Source organism: Hippoglossus hippoglossus, chromosome 19, assembly GCF_009819705.1.
Source record: "Hippoglossus hippoglossus isolate fHipHip1 chromosome 19, fHipHip1.pri, whole genome shotgun sequence".
Lineage (NCBI taxonomy): Eukaryota > Metazoa > Chordata > Actinopteri > Pleuronectiformes > Pleuronectidae > Hippoglossus > Hippoglossus hippoglossus.
The window spans coordinates 337,140-351,851 of NC_047169.1; the positions used below are offsets into that span (position 1 = coordinate 337,140).

At 45.7% G+C, this 14,712-nt stretch overlaps 2 protein-coding genes across 6 annotated transcripts; one reads left to right on the forward strand and one right to left on the reverse strand.

Annotated features, from left to right (window-relative positions):
• Positions 1-362: 362 nt before the first annotated feature.
• On the forward strand, positions 363-7,209 carry LOC117753392 (APOBEC1 complementation factor-like; the record flags this gene model as incomplete). The annotated part of the gene is made up of 7 exons (XM_034571469.1): positions 363-416; positions 2,571-2,708; positions 3,036-3,180; positions 3,867-4,102; positions 4,737-4,873; positions 4,960-5,114; positions 5,587-7,209. Coding segments are annotated over 7 exons (1,020 nt in total), but the record flags the coding sequence as incomplete, so codon positions are not given.
• Positions 7,210-10,317: 3,108 nt separating this feature from the next.
• On the reverse strand, positions 10,318-14,685 carry LOC117752825 (microfibril-associated glycoprotein 4-like). Of its 5 annotated transcripts, none has more exons than XM_034570488.1 (7): positions 14,539-14,685; positions 14,212-14,312; positions 12,261-12,419; positions 11,660-11,698; positions 11,492-11,588; positions 11,201-11,371; positions 10,318-10,729 (listed from the first exon to the last, which is right to left on the reverse strand). In XM_034570488.1, the coding sequence occupies exons 2-7, from the start codon at positions 14,278-14,280 to the stop codon at positions 10,467-10,469; spliced, it is 798 nt and encodes a 265-aa protein (XP_034426379.1). In that variant the 5' UTR covers positions 14,281-14,312; positions 14,539-14,685; the 3' UTR covers positions 10,318-10,466. The 5 variants fall into 5 exon arrangements, with proteins under 5 accessions (XP_034426379.1, XP_034426378.1, XP_034426380.1 ...); XM_034570487.1 differs by having other exon boundaries at positions 14,212-14,324; positions 14,539-14,680; XM_034570489.1 differs by having other exon boundaries at positions 14,212-14,324; positions 14,525-14,548.
• Positions 14,686-14,712: the final 27 nt, after the last annotated feature.

A 14,712-nucleotide genomic window follows, 5' to 3' on the forward strand; every position in this document is an offset into this window, starting at 1 on the left:
AGAAATTTGATTAGAATAGAAAAAAAACTTTCAGAATTAACACGAGATCTGTACAAAGCGTTTTGACTGTTTTCTCACATTTGAGGTTTTTCAAATAAAGTTATTCAGTGATAAATGTATAATCCACTAAACAAATATGATATAATAGACATTTTTAAATTCCTGTCACAAAACAGTGAAAACTCATTTTTATATCTTAGCAATGGAACAGATTAAAAAAAGACATGATTGTCAAATGTTATTGAAACATAAATGATCAAGATCTAATAAATCATAAGGAAATAAAACTGTTGCACAATACAACCTGAATTATTGATGTCTTCTTGAAAATGGATCAAATAAACTGATAAAATGAAAACGTCCATTTCACACACAGAGAAGACGCCATCGACGCCATCAATGCTCTAAACGGAAAGGTCAGCCGCTATAACCAATCACAAGTTCACTCATGGGATGTTGTATATATGATGTCAAGGAGACGCTGATCACAAACATGCACATCACACAAACTGTAGTGGTAAGCCCTGACGAGGGACGAATGGACGGACAGATGGATGGAATTATGTTGCCTTTTTTAGCCACTTTTTGGTAAATTGTGAAATCAGCATTGTGAGTTCATCAGAGTCCATCACAGTCCATCAGGTTTCATCACAGACCGTCACAGACCATCACAGACCATCACAGTCCATCACAGTCCACCACAGACCATCACAGACCATCACAGTCCATCAGGTTTCATCACAGACCATCACAGACCATCACAGACCATCACAGTCCACCACAGACCATCACAGACCATCACAGTCCATCAGGTTTCATCACAGACCATCACAGACCATCACAGTCCATCACAGTCCATCAGGTTTCATCACAGACCATCACAGACCATCACAGACCATCACAGTCCATCACAGTCCACCACAGACCATCACAGACCATCACAGTCCATCAGGTTTCATCACAGACCATCACAGACCATCACAGTCCACCACAGACCATCACAGACCATCACAGTCCATCAGGTTTCATCACAGACCATCACAGACCATCACAGTCCATCACAGTCCATCAGGTTTCATCACAGACCATCACAGTCCATCACAGTCCACCACAGACCATCACAGACCATCACAGTCCATCAGGTTTCATCACAGACCATCACAGACCATCACAGACCATCACAGTCCACCACAGACCATCACAGACCATCACAGTCCATCAGGTTTCATCACAGACCACCACAGACCATCACAGACCATCACAGTCCATCAGGTTTCATCACAGACCATCACAGTCCATCACAGTCCACCACAGACCATCACAGACCATCACAGTCCATCAGGTTTCATCACAGACCACCACAGACCATCACAGACCATCACAGTCCATCACAGTCCACCACAGACCATCACAGTCCATCACAGTCCACCACAGACCATCACAGACCATCACAGTCCATCAGGTTTCATCACAGTCCACCACAGACCATCACATACCATCACAGTCCATCAGGTTTCATCACAGACCATCACAGACCACCACAGACCATCACAGACCAACACAGTCCACCACAGACCATCACAGACTATCACAGTCCATCAGGTTTCATCACAGACCATCACAGACCATCACAGACCATCACAGTCCACCACAGACCATCACAGACCATCACAGTCCATCAGGTTTCATCACAGACCATCACAGACCATCACAGTCCATCACAGTCCACCACAGACCATCACAGACTATCACAGTCCATCAGGTTTCATCACAGACCATCACAGACCATCACAGACCATCACAGTCCATCAGGTTTCATCACAGACCATCACAGACCATCACAGACCATCACAGTCCACCACAGACCATCACAGACCATCACAGTCCATCAGGTTTCATCACAGACCATCACAGACCATCACAGTCCATCACAGTCCATCAGGTTTCATCACAGACCATCACAGTCCATCACAGTCCACCACAGACCATCACAGACCATCACAGTCCATCAGGTTTCATCACAGACCATCACAGACCATCACAGACCATCACAGTCCACCACAGACCATCACAGACCATCACAGTCCATCAGGTTTCATCACAGACCACCACAGACCATCACAGACCATCACAGTCCATCAGGTTTCATCACAGACCATCACAGTCCATCACAGTCCACCACAGACCATCACAGACCATCACAGTCCATCAGGTTTCATCACAGACCACCACAGACCATCACAGACCATCACAGTCCATCACAGTCCACCACAGACCATCACAGACCATCACAGTCCATCAGGTTTCATCACAGACCATCACAGACCATCACAGTCCATCACAGTCCACCACAGACCATCACAGACCATCACAGACCATCACAGTCCATCAGGTTTCATCACAGACCATCACAGACCATCACAGACCATCACAGTCCATCACAGACCATCACAGACCATCACAGTCCACCAGGGTCCATCAGGGTCCATCAGAATCTCACATTGTCACATTCATCACATGGATTTTTGAAAAGGAGGCGTTAAACTGTGTTGTTCTTGTTCCCGCTTCAGGTGGTGGACGGGTCTCCCATCGAGGTGAGTCTGGCCAAGCCTGTGGACAAGGACAGTTACGTTCGTTACACCAGAGGGACGGGAGGACGGGGAAGCTCTCTGCTGCAGACCGACTACACCGCCTACACCGTGGGACAGGTAAGACCCTGAACGCACCACAAACTCAAAGTAAAACAGGAAGTACGAGCTCTTAACCTCCGGTGCCGCCGTGTGGACTCGGCCTCAAAGTACAGCCGCCACGACTCCAGTCAACTTGCATGAACTTGCTGAAACTGAAACATGTGAAGGTTAAAGACGAGCTGATGATGTAGCAGCCTCAGGAATAAACATCTCTCTCCATCTAGTGGACACTTAGAATCATTGCATCATACAGAGGAGCGACAGCAGCCTAAATAAATCAAAACAACAAGATTTGGTTTTAGAACTTACCAATAAATGACATCCCATGTTTTTGTGGTGCTGCAGGTGTACGACCCCTCGGCGGCGTATCTCGGTGCACCCGTGTTTTATGCCCCCCAGGCCTACGCTGCCATTCCAGGTCAGTTTCGGTTCCCGGCAGCCAAAGCTCACGTTGGAGGTCGAGGTCTGATCAGGACGCCATCTGTTCGAGGTGAGGGGGGGAAAACTTTGTGTCACTCAGTCTTTGGACCCGTCCACTCGCACACAGGTGTTTAAAGTTGATTTAAGTTATATCGCCCCCTGTTGACAGCTCTTGACAGTGGACAGAGATTCTTTGAATAAATACCTGTGAACATGTGGACGAGGACTAAACCGAAGAAGCTGAATATGACTCTGGTTAAAGAGACAAGCTCAGAAACAATGTTTCATGAAAACTCACAGAATCTCTTGAGTTCACAGAGATGAACTTCTCCGAGTCTGAGCTCGTCTCAAATCGTGTTTTTAATATTTATTTATTTTCCTTTTTAATGTTTTAAAAACTGAAAAACACAAAATCTGATCTTCAACACAAAATGTTGATGAAGTAAAATGATCAGTGACTGTATATAAAGATTTTCATGATCTTGAAACTCAAAAATAAAAAATCAAATATGATCGATTCAATCAGAAATGATTACAACCAAAAACAATTTAATGAATGTAAGTGGAAAATGAATCATATGGTTACCATGACTACCACTATGGTGTGAGCTCTGGGTCGTGAGGTGAAGCTGTGTTACCATGGCGACCAATCTACCTGTTCACTCTGACTGAATCATTGTCTGAATGTGTGATTCTTCTTCCGGGGTTGATTTCCGGTGATTTGATTGATTTCACTGCCTTTTCGATCTCCTGTAGAAATTTACATGACTGTACCTGTAGGGGCTGCGGGGGTGCGGGGGCTGGGTGGGCGGGGCTACTTGGCCTACGCTGCCGGGGGAGGAGCCATGAGCCGAGGTGGTGGTGGCGCTGGCAGCGCCTCCTATGGGCTGAAGATAGACAAGCACGCAGAGGAGAAGCTGTACGACCTGCTGCCCGGCATGGAGCTGACCCCCATGAGCCTGAAGGCAGCCGCCATCAAACCTGCTCCACAGGTAACGAGACACCGACAACCAGCAAATCAGAAATAACTTTACTATACAGACGATCAATAACTGTAAATAAAGACGACGACAGGTCTTCACTTCCTCTAAAGAAATAAAATATCTCAAAAACAAACGCTGCCATCTTGTGGTGATGACGTCATTTACAGTCAGAGTCTGAGCAGTAGTGATTGTCGAGCGGAGCCGTGCTAGCGAGGTCCCGCCCATACATGCTTTTGTCCAATCAGGAGTCAGTGTCAGCTGTCAATCATCACGTCTCAGCCTGTTTTTATATCATCAAATAACTGATTCAAACCAAACTGATCAGAAACACTTGAACAAACATCAGAGAGATGAGAACGAGCTGAAACGACAGAAACATCTTTAAACATTTATTTAACGTCTACTTCGATTTTTTTGTTTGGTCCATGTCCCATCTGCTAACATGGAGGAGGAGGAGGTTTATGACCTATACTGCAGCCAGACACCAGGGGGCGATCTAGCTGTCATGTCGTCCATCTTTATTTACAGTCTGTGGTTTAAACACAGTCCTGACGTCAGAACAAAGATCCTGTGATTGGTGTGATGACTCACTTCACAGTGACTTTAGTGGAAGCAGAACATGTGGTGTTGTTGGTGTCTCCAGGTTCTGGAGGAGCTGTGTCAGAAGAACAACTGGGGACAACCAGTGTATCAGCTCCACTCTGCCATCGGTCCAGACCAGAGACAACTGTTCCTCTACAAGATCACTGTCCCAGCTCTGGCTACACAGTATCCCAGCGTGTACAAAAACTACTCTTACTGTTACTGCAGTTACTACTCTTACCTCATGCACTCGTAGTAACTTTACTATCTCTGTCCGCCTGCAGTCATCCCTTCACCCCTGCTAAACTGTGTGCTGCTGTAGAAGAAGCTAAAGTCCATGCAGCTGAGCACACCCTGCAGACTCTGGGTCTGCAGACAGAGGGCGCCGCTGACACCAGCTGTGCTACTGCTGCCGCTGTGGCCTCAGTAGCCTTCCCAGGTATGTGAAGGTCCGTACACAAAACAAAACGCTTCACTCATCAAAGACTGACCACATCAGAGATAGTGTGCGACAGAGGAGCCACCACTCTGTAACAATTGTGTACAACCACGAGTGAACAGTTTCTGCAACTTCAGCAAATCAAACAGAGTGAGACATCTTAGTGTTTCACCTCATGTCACTGTTGGTACTAGTATCGTATATAGTGTAGTACTGTATAGCATGTAGTGTAGTAAGGTGTAGTCTAGTATAGTATAGTGTGGTATGGTATAGTATATAAAAGTAGATGTATACAGTCAGTAGAATATGTAGTCTCTATAGAGTACAGTAAAGTGTATAGTATATGAAAGTATTATTGAGCCTGAAGATGAATCTTTTTGAAGTTGTTGACAAAGTGAAAAGTTCGTACATGTGTTTGTCACATCGGATATTTTATTTTAGATGTTGTGAGTTTTGGTTTGGTCTCTTTCAGGCTACACTCTGGCGAGTCCGGCGTCGTCTGCGGTCGCCTCCCAGCTGAAGCAGGCGGTTTCTCTGGGTCAGGACCTGACGGCCTACACCACCTACGACGGCTACCCCGCCTTCGCTGTGGCAACACGCCACGCCGACGGATACGGCGTTTTCTAGAGCCGCGGTTTCCAAAGAGTAAAAACACACATAGCCAAGGCTGCGTTCACACTGTTGTGTCTTTTCAACAGGTTCTCATTTCAAATCAGTTCACTTAACGTTTATCGCTGACTAAACTAAATCAAACATCAGTCGTCAATCAGAGTGAAAAACATCCACTGCTTGTTTCTGTAAAAACAAAAGCAGAACAGAGCGATGCACCTTCTATCCAACAGGGGGATAAAACAACCTTTTGAAAACCGCTGCTGAAAATGTGTCGGACTCGTCAGTGAAATAAATTCCTCACGTTCTTTACTTCATTTGTTCTATTTCTGCCATTCCTCTTTGATTTGACCTGAATCATGTTCGTTCGTATCTGAGGTGATTTTGATAGTCGGCCTCTGATTGGCTGCAGGTTTTGTTTTTGTTCTAAACTGAATCGTCACATTTCTTTTGTTTGATCTTTTTCTATAAGCCTGCCTCGTGTTATCTTTTCATCTTTTAACTGTCTCTCTTGTGTTCGTCAGATCATTTCACTGCTTTTAGTCTCATTGGATTTTAAATCATTCAAAATTCTGTGAAATGAGAAGTTTAGTTTGTCTGTGAAGATGCGACTGATACGCGGACAGTCTGGGATTCTAACGTGGGGACACGCTTGTGGTCCCTGGACGTTCTGGTCTGATGAACATGACGTCAGAGACATTTATGACTCGTCCTGAAAATATGAGACAAATTCTCTGAGATAATTTTCTCTTTTTCTTTAATTTAATAAATACAAGAAAGCTCATTTTACTTTGTGAAAATCTTTGGAACCATGATGTCAGAGCGAGTCGTACAGCTACACGGATGAAATGTAAAACATCAAGTCGCCACCAGACGTCAACAGAAACATGTTAATGAAACTAGAGTGATACTCCCGTCACTGCCGTTAAACCACAGAAGAAGAAGTGATTCAAACATAATGTTGTTGAAATGATGAAGGTTCAGTTTCCTCATCGCTTCCATCCAACGTTGTCACATTTTGTTTTTATTAATAAACCAACGTTTGATCATTTTTCATGTGCAAATAAAAGTATATTTTCATGTGAAAAGATAGAAAGCTGCCCCCTCTAGTGGTGACTCTGAGTATGACTTGGTGTTTTATGATTAAATGAATCTAGCGTTAAAAGCAGCAGCTGATGATTTGATTCTTGTTTGTTGAAATGTTTCTGGAGAGTTGTGCACGTGATGACGTGCGCTGACACCTGAGCTGTGAACACGCTGAAGCAGAGACAGTATTAAAGTGCTGAAGCACTTAGATCTTATTTTTATACCAGGAAGAAGAAGAAGAAAGATCCAGACACTTATTCTACCTTTGTTTTGATCAGTAATTGACTCATGAGTTTGAATCAGTGAGAATCCGTGACGACAGTTTTCATATGAAAGGAAACTTATTGATAAATTTCACGATTCAAAATCTTCCTGAAATAAAGAATCTGAAGAAACAGAAGCTCGTCTGTTTTATTTCACAATTTGTACGTTTAGTACGATCAGTGATGGACACTGACGTCATTTACAGAGTCTGAGCAGGAGGGATCGTGGAGTGTATGGAGACACGTGAGACACATGAGACACGTGAGACACGTGAGACACTTGAGACACATGAGACACGTGAGACACATGAGACACGTGAGACCCGTGAGACACGTGAGACACATGAGACACGTGAGACACGTGAGACACATGAGACACGTGAGACACATGAGACACGTGAGACCCGTGAGACACATGAGACACGTGAGACACATGAGACACATGAGACACGTGAGACACATGAGACACGTGAGACACGTGAGACCCGTGAGAAACATGAGACACGTGAGACACGTGAGACACATGAGACACATGAGACAATGAAGACACGTGAGACACGTGAGACACTTGAGACACATGAGACCCGTGAGACACATGAGACACATGAGACCCGTGAGACACATGAGACACGTGAGACACGTGAGACACGTGAGACCCGTGAGAAACATGAGACACGTGAGACACATGAGACAATGAAGACACGTGAGACACGTGAGACACATGAGACACGTGAGACAGGTGAGACACGTGAGACAGGTGAGACACGTGAGACACATGAGACACGTGAGACACATGAGACACGTGAGACACGTGAGACACATGAGACAATGAAGACACATGAGACACGTGAGACACGTGAGACACATGAGACACGTGAGACACGTGAGACACATGAGACAATGAAGACACATGAGACACGTGAGACACATGAGACACGTGAGACAGGTGAGACACGTGAGACACGTGAGACAATGAAGACACATGAGACACGTGAGACACATGAGACACGTGAGACACGTGAGACACGTGAGACACATGAGACACATTAGACACATGAGACAATGAAGACACATGAGACACGTGAGACACATGAGACACGTGAGACCCGTGAGACACGTGACACACATGAGACACGTGAGACACGTGAGACCCGTGAGACACGTGAGACACATGAGACACATGAGACACGTGAGACACATGACACACGTGAGACACATGAAGACACGTGACACACGTGAGACACGTGAGACACATGAAGACACGTGACATACATGAGACACGTGAGACACATGAGACACGTGAGACACATGAGACACATGAGACACGTGAGACACGTGAGACCCGTGAGACACGTGAGACCCGTGAGACACATGAGACACGTGAGACACGTGAGACACATGAGACACATGAGACACGTGAGACACATGAGACACGTGAGACACATGAGACACATGAAGACCCGTGAGACACATGAGACCCGGGAGACACATGAGACACATGAGACCCGTGGGACACGTGAGACACGTGAGACACATGACACACGTGAGACACATGAGACACGTGAGACACATGAGACACGTGAGACACGTGAGACACATAAGACCCGTGAGACACATGAGACACGTGGGACACATGAGACACGTGAGACACGTGAGACGAATGAGACCCGTGAGACACATGAGACACATGAGACACGTGAGACACATGAGACACATGAGACACGTGAGACACATGAGACACATGAGACACGTGAGACACATGAGACACATGAAGACCTGTGAGACACATGAGACACGTGAGACATGTGAGACACGCGAGACACATGAGACACGTGAGACACATGAGACACGTGAGACACATGAGACACATGAGACATGTGAGACACGTGAGACACATGAGACACGTGAGACACATGAGACACATGAGACACGTGAGACACATGAGACACATGAGACACGTGAGACACGTGAGACACATGAAGACACGTGAGACACGAGACACATGAGACATGTGAGACACATGAGAAACGTGAGACACATGAAGACACGTGACACACGTGAGACACGTGAGACCCGTGAGACACATGAGACACGTGAGACACGTGAGACACGTGAGACACATGAGACAATGAAGACACGTGAGACACGTGAGACACATGAGACACGTGAGACACGTGAGACACATGAGACACGTGAGACACGTGAGACCCGTGAGACACATGAGACACGTGAGACACGTGAGACACATGAGACAATGAAGACACATGAGACACGTGAGACACATGAGACACGTGAGACAGGTGAGACACGTGAGACACGTGAGACACATGAGACACATGAGACAATGAAGACACATGAGACACGTGAGACACATGAGACACGTGAGACAGGTGAGACACGTGAGACACATGAGACACGTGAGACACATGAGACACGTGAGACACGTGAGACAATGAAGACACGTGAGACACGTGAGACACATGAGACACGTGAGACACATGAGACACATGAGACAATGAAGACACATGAGACACGTGAGACACATGAGACACGTGAGACCCGTGAGACACGTGACACACATGAGACACGTGAGACACGTGAGACCCGTGAGACACGTGAGACACATGAGACACATGACATACATGAGACACGTGAGACACATGAGACACATGAGACACGTGAGACATATGAGACACGTGAGACCCGTGAGACACATGAGACACGTGAGACACGTGAGACACGTGACATACATGAGACACGTGAGACACGTGAGACACATGAGACACGTGAGACATATGAGACACGTGAGACACATGAGACCCGTGAGACACGTGAGACACGTGAGACACATGAAGACCCGTGAGACACATGAGACACGTGAGACACGTGAGACACATGAGACACATGAAGACCCGTGAGACACATGAGACACATGAGACACGTGAGACAGATGAGACACGTGAGACACATGAGACCCGTGAGACACATGAAGACCCGTGAGACACATGAGACACGTGAGACACATGAGACAGATGAGACACGTGAGACCTGTGAGACACGTGAGACACGTGAGACACATGAGACACGTGAGACACATGAGACACGTGAGACACGTGAGACCTGTGAGACACATGAGACACATGAAGACACATGAAGACACATGACATATGAAGACACATGAATGAGACATATGAAGACACATGAAACAAATGAAAAGACACATGAGACAAAGACATCCGGTCACATCAGATTTTTTGCGTCTCGTTTATTGAGGACATGCAGCAGGCGATGATTGACATCAGGGTTCAAACGTGTGATTTATTTTGACTTTGACTGATGAAAGCGACAGATGTTGAGACAGATCAACATCTGGTCTGCTGCTGCTCCTGGAAAGTTACTCAGGCTGCACAGGACGGACCTTCATGACGATGGACTTCACAGAGTAGTCATGGGTGTTTTTCCAAGTGAACCATGAAACTCCAACAGCAAAGGGAGTCTTCTCCTGTCCCCAGCGGTAAACCCCATTAGGGTTTGCATGGTGACATGCGTTGTACCAGAAACCTCCCAAGAAGGTTGAGGCACAGTTCTCAGGCCACCTGTCCTGGTCTCTGTCAAAGGTGGAGAACTTCATGCCATTGTGTGTCATCATGGAGTCTCCTACAGAGACACAGAGAAGACACAGAGAAGACACACAGAGGACACAGAGAAGACACAGTGTTATAGACTGAAAATATCTGTAATCAACGAGGGATTTGTCTGAAGGAAACATGTCTCTGTCTGTCTCTATCTGTCTCTATCTGTCTGTCTCTGTCTGTCTCTGTCTGTCTCGGTTCGATGCCGTCTCTCAGGAGGAGTGTCCATGGAAAAGATTTTAAATAGTTTTCTTTTGACTCAACAAAAGAACAAAAACATTTTTATTTTCCAGAATGAAAGAAGATTAATGATAAATGTCTCTCACACACACACACACACTCACACACACACACACACACACACACACACACACACACACACACACACACACACACACACTCACACACACACAAACACACACACACACTCACACACACACACACACACACACACACACACACACACACACACACACACACACACACACACACTTACCTGCTCCTTTATCTGTGAATCCAGACACTCTCAAGTTGTATCCGTTACACTCAGAGTCGACGGAGAACATCCTGTAATGCGCGGACGCTTTATTTCCCTCAAAGTCCTCCATGTCCACCTGTAACTCAAACTTCGTGGGTCCTGAGGTAAGATAGTGGAGGTTGTCCAGACCTGTGACCATACACACACACACACACACACACACACACACACACACACACACACACACACACAGTTGAAGGGGGTTGTGTATTAACAGTTCTCAGCTGTTCCTGTGGTTCCACTTCTCACCGAGCCAGTGTTCTCCCCTCACAGAACCAAAGCCGACCTTGTACTGAATCCAGGGCCGGTAGAAGTTGACGGTTCCATCCATCCTGGTCTGAATCACCTGAGCAGGTAAACAGTGGAATATGAATCTGACTGATTTGACGCTTATTGAAAGTCAGTAAAAATACTCACTGTCCAGGCTGATTGGTTTGGACTCATCTGACAGTACACCTGCAACACATCAGTACATGTGATCAATTCAAATGTTTCACTCACGTCTTTTTCACTTTCATCACGTTAGGTGACACTGACCAATAGAAGCCCAGAGATTCATCTGATACGAGTGATCATGCAAGAATCGAATCTGCTTCATTTAAACGTTTCCTCCTGAAACAGCAGCTGGATGAGAGTGAGTCTGATGTTTAGTGTGAACATGAGGAAGTTTCCTCCTTCACTCCCTGAACGTCTGTTCTCTGTAACTCTGCTGAGTGGGTTCCATCTCCTGTGAGAAGAACTGACTGAGAGTCAGCTTCAACTGTCACAACCAGCTGCAGGTGAAGAGTGAAGCTGAACTGAGATCAGTTAGAAACACTCTGAAGTTATTAAAAACCAGAGTTTATCTCCAAGATTCAGCAGGAAACTTTGAAATATGAAGAATTCTGAACAGCATCAATCCCCTCATGTGGCTGCAGGGGGTGCTGTTGATCAGTATCGGTGACATGTTGCTTTAATGATTCTACATATGAGAGGTGAACATGTTTCTGTCCAATAATAAAAACACAAGTGGACGTACTTCGACTTGGAGGTTCTCTCCTGCAGGCTGGATTGAGTAGGAGCCGCTCTGGTGGTAATCTCCGATTTCATGGATCTGGCTGCAGTCAGTCGGATATTCTGCGACACGGCAGCTGATCAACGCTGGAGCCAAGAGGAGGAGGAGGACGACTTGAAACAGCTGGAACAGAACAGATGTTTTCAATACTTTGACCTCTTGAGTCATGGGGGTGTGGTCACAGTCAACAGAGGTGGAGCTTATCAAGATAAAGATCCACATAGTTTGTCCCCAAAGCCACAGCTCACAAACCTCTCGACAACAACACAACAGAAGATTACATGTTCCCTGAGTGGAGTATGACAACATGCATGAAACACGCTTATAAAACATGCATGAAACATGCTTATAAAACATGCATGAAACACGCTTATAAAACATGCATGAAACACGCTTATAAAACATGCATGAAACACGCTTATAAAACACGTATGAAACACGCTTATAAAACATGCATGAAACACGCTTATAAAACATGTATGAAGTACAGAAAAGAACAACTGATGGTCGACCGAGGTTTATGTCCAGACCTGGTCCTGACCTCCCCTAAGTTCTGTTGTTATAAAGTTGAGACATTTACATTAAGTTATTTTCTATTAAGTCGTGTTCAGCGACATCTAGTGGCTCAGATTAAAACTTGTCCATTCAGAGCCACCGTAGAAACATTAGAATTGAGGAGAAATAATCTGTTCACTCACCTTCATCATCAGTGTTGAGGAATTTTTGACATCCCACATAACTGTATATGTCACTATATATTATGTATAGTGTATATTCTATCTGTACAGGAGAATAGAGCCTGTCTGGTTCCACAGATCCTCCTTCTCTCTCTGAGCAGAACCCAGGTCAGGTTATAGATAAAGGACCAACAGGACATTGTAGTGTCTTCACTCAGGGACGTTCAGATCTAACTCAGAGGCTCCAGACAGAGACACCGACTCTTTGTGTGTTTCACCAGACGTGAGGACACAATGTGATTCATGAACACACACTTTACACTGAACTGTCCAATAGAATGCAAACACCTCCATGTAACAGAGAGAGGGACCTTCATGGGTGACGCAGGGTGAGGGAGATATACTGGGAGGCTGTGGGAGACATCTTCAGACTTGGTGGAGACAGTTGCTCATGTTACTCTCTAGCCATCAGTGGTGTATAAAGTACTTGAGTAAAAGTACAGATATCTTCCCTGAAAGTGACTCCGGTAAAAGTAAAAGTCACCCGTAAGAAAATGACTTGAGTAAAAGTCTTAAAGTAGCTCATATTAAATGTACTTAAGTATCAAAAGTAAAAGTACAAGTACCAAAATTAAAAATGCAAAGTGCTTTTTATAGTCTATACAGACACAAAAAAAATAAAATTATTCGCTTCAGGCTTTATTTCTACTAATTATAACAAAAATCTACATATACTGTATAATTTTACAAATTCTGAACCCCAGATGCTGAGGTTCAAATAGTAATGGACTAGTGCATCTGAACTTCTGGGGACAACGAAGAAGCAACACAACAGAATGAACCAGTGCCTCGTGTGTCTGCCTGAGAACACTGATCAACCAGAGTGTAGCTGAAGACGATCAAACTTCACTCTCTAGAGGAAGTTAAACTCTGAACAAGGTTTCTGAAGGTTTCACCTGCGGAGGGATCATCACCGGACCAGCCTGCTCCACCCCGCTCGACCAAGCAGCCCGACCGACCTCCGGACTCTTAGGGCCTCGCGCTGCCCCCCCGACGGCAAACACGGCGGCGTGTTTGCCGTCGGGGGGGGGGGCAGCGCGAGGCCCTAAGAGTCCGGAGGTCGGTAAATAAATACTCAAGTAAAGTACAGATATGTGAAAAATCTACTTAAGTACAGGAACGAAGTATTTGTACTTCGTTACCTCCCACCTCTGGTTAGTGTTTGTATATTGTTTCACCTTCTGGTCTCCTTGATGCATCAGCTGCTGCCTGACTTCTCCTTTCACCAGCTTCCAGGAAACTTCCATGACAAACAGATTTCTGCTGAAACTGGACTTATCTGAAAATAAAACAAAAACACAGTCAACCAATGAGTGAACTCACCCGTCTCACCTCACCCGTCTCACCTCACCCGTCTCACCTCACCCGTCTCCCCTCACCCGTCTCCCCTCACCCGTCTCCCCTCACCTGTCTCCCCTCACCTGTCTCCCCTCACCTGTCTCCCCTCACCTGTCTCCCCTCACCTGTCTCACCTCACCTGTCTCACCTCACCTGTGTGAACTCACCTGTGAGTCAAACTGAAGAGACGTCTTCACCTTCAGAGGAAACAGATAAACTGCTGTTTCTCCTTCTCGTCTTTTATCTGCACACGACTCTGTGACGTCTCATATGTAAACAAACCACCACATATTAGTGTAATGGGGAATTCCCCTGACCAGTGTCTCACTGCTGTGATACTG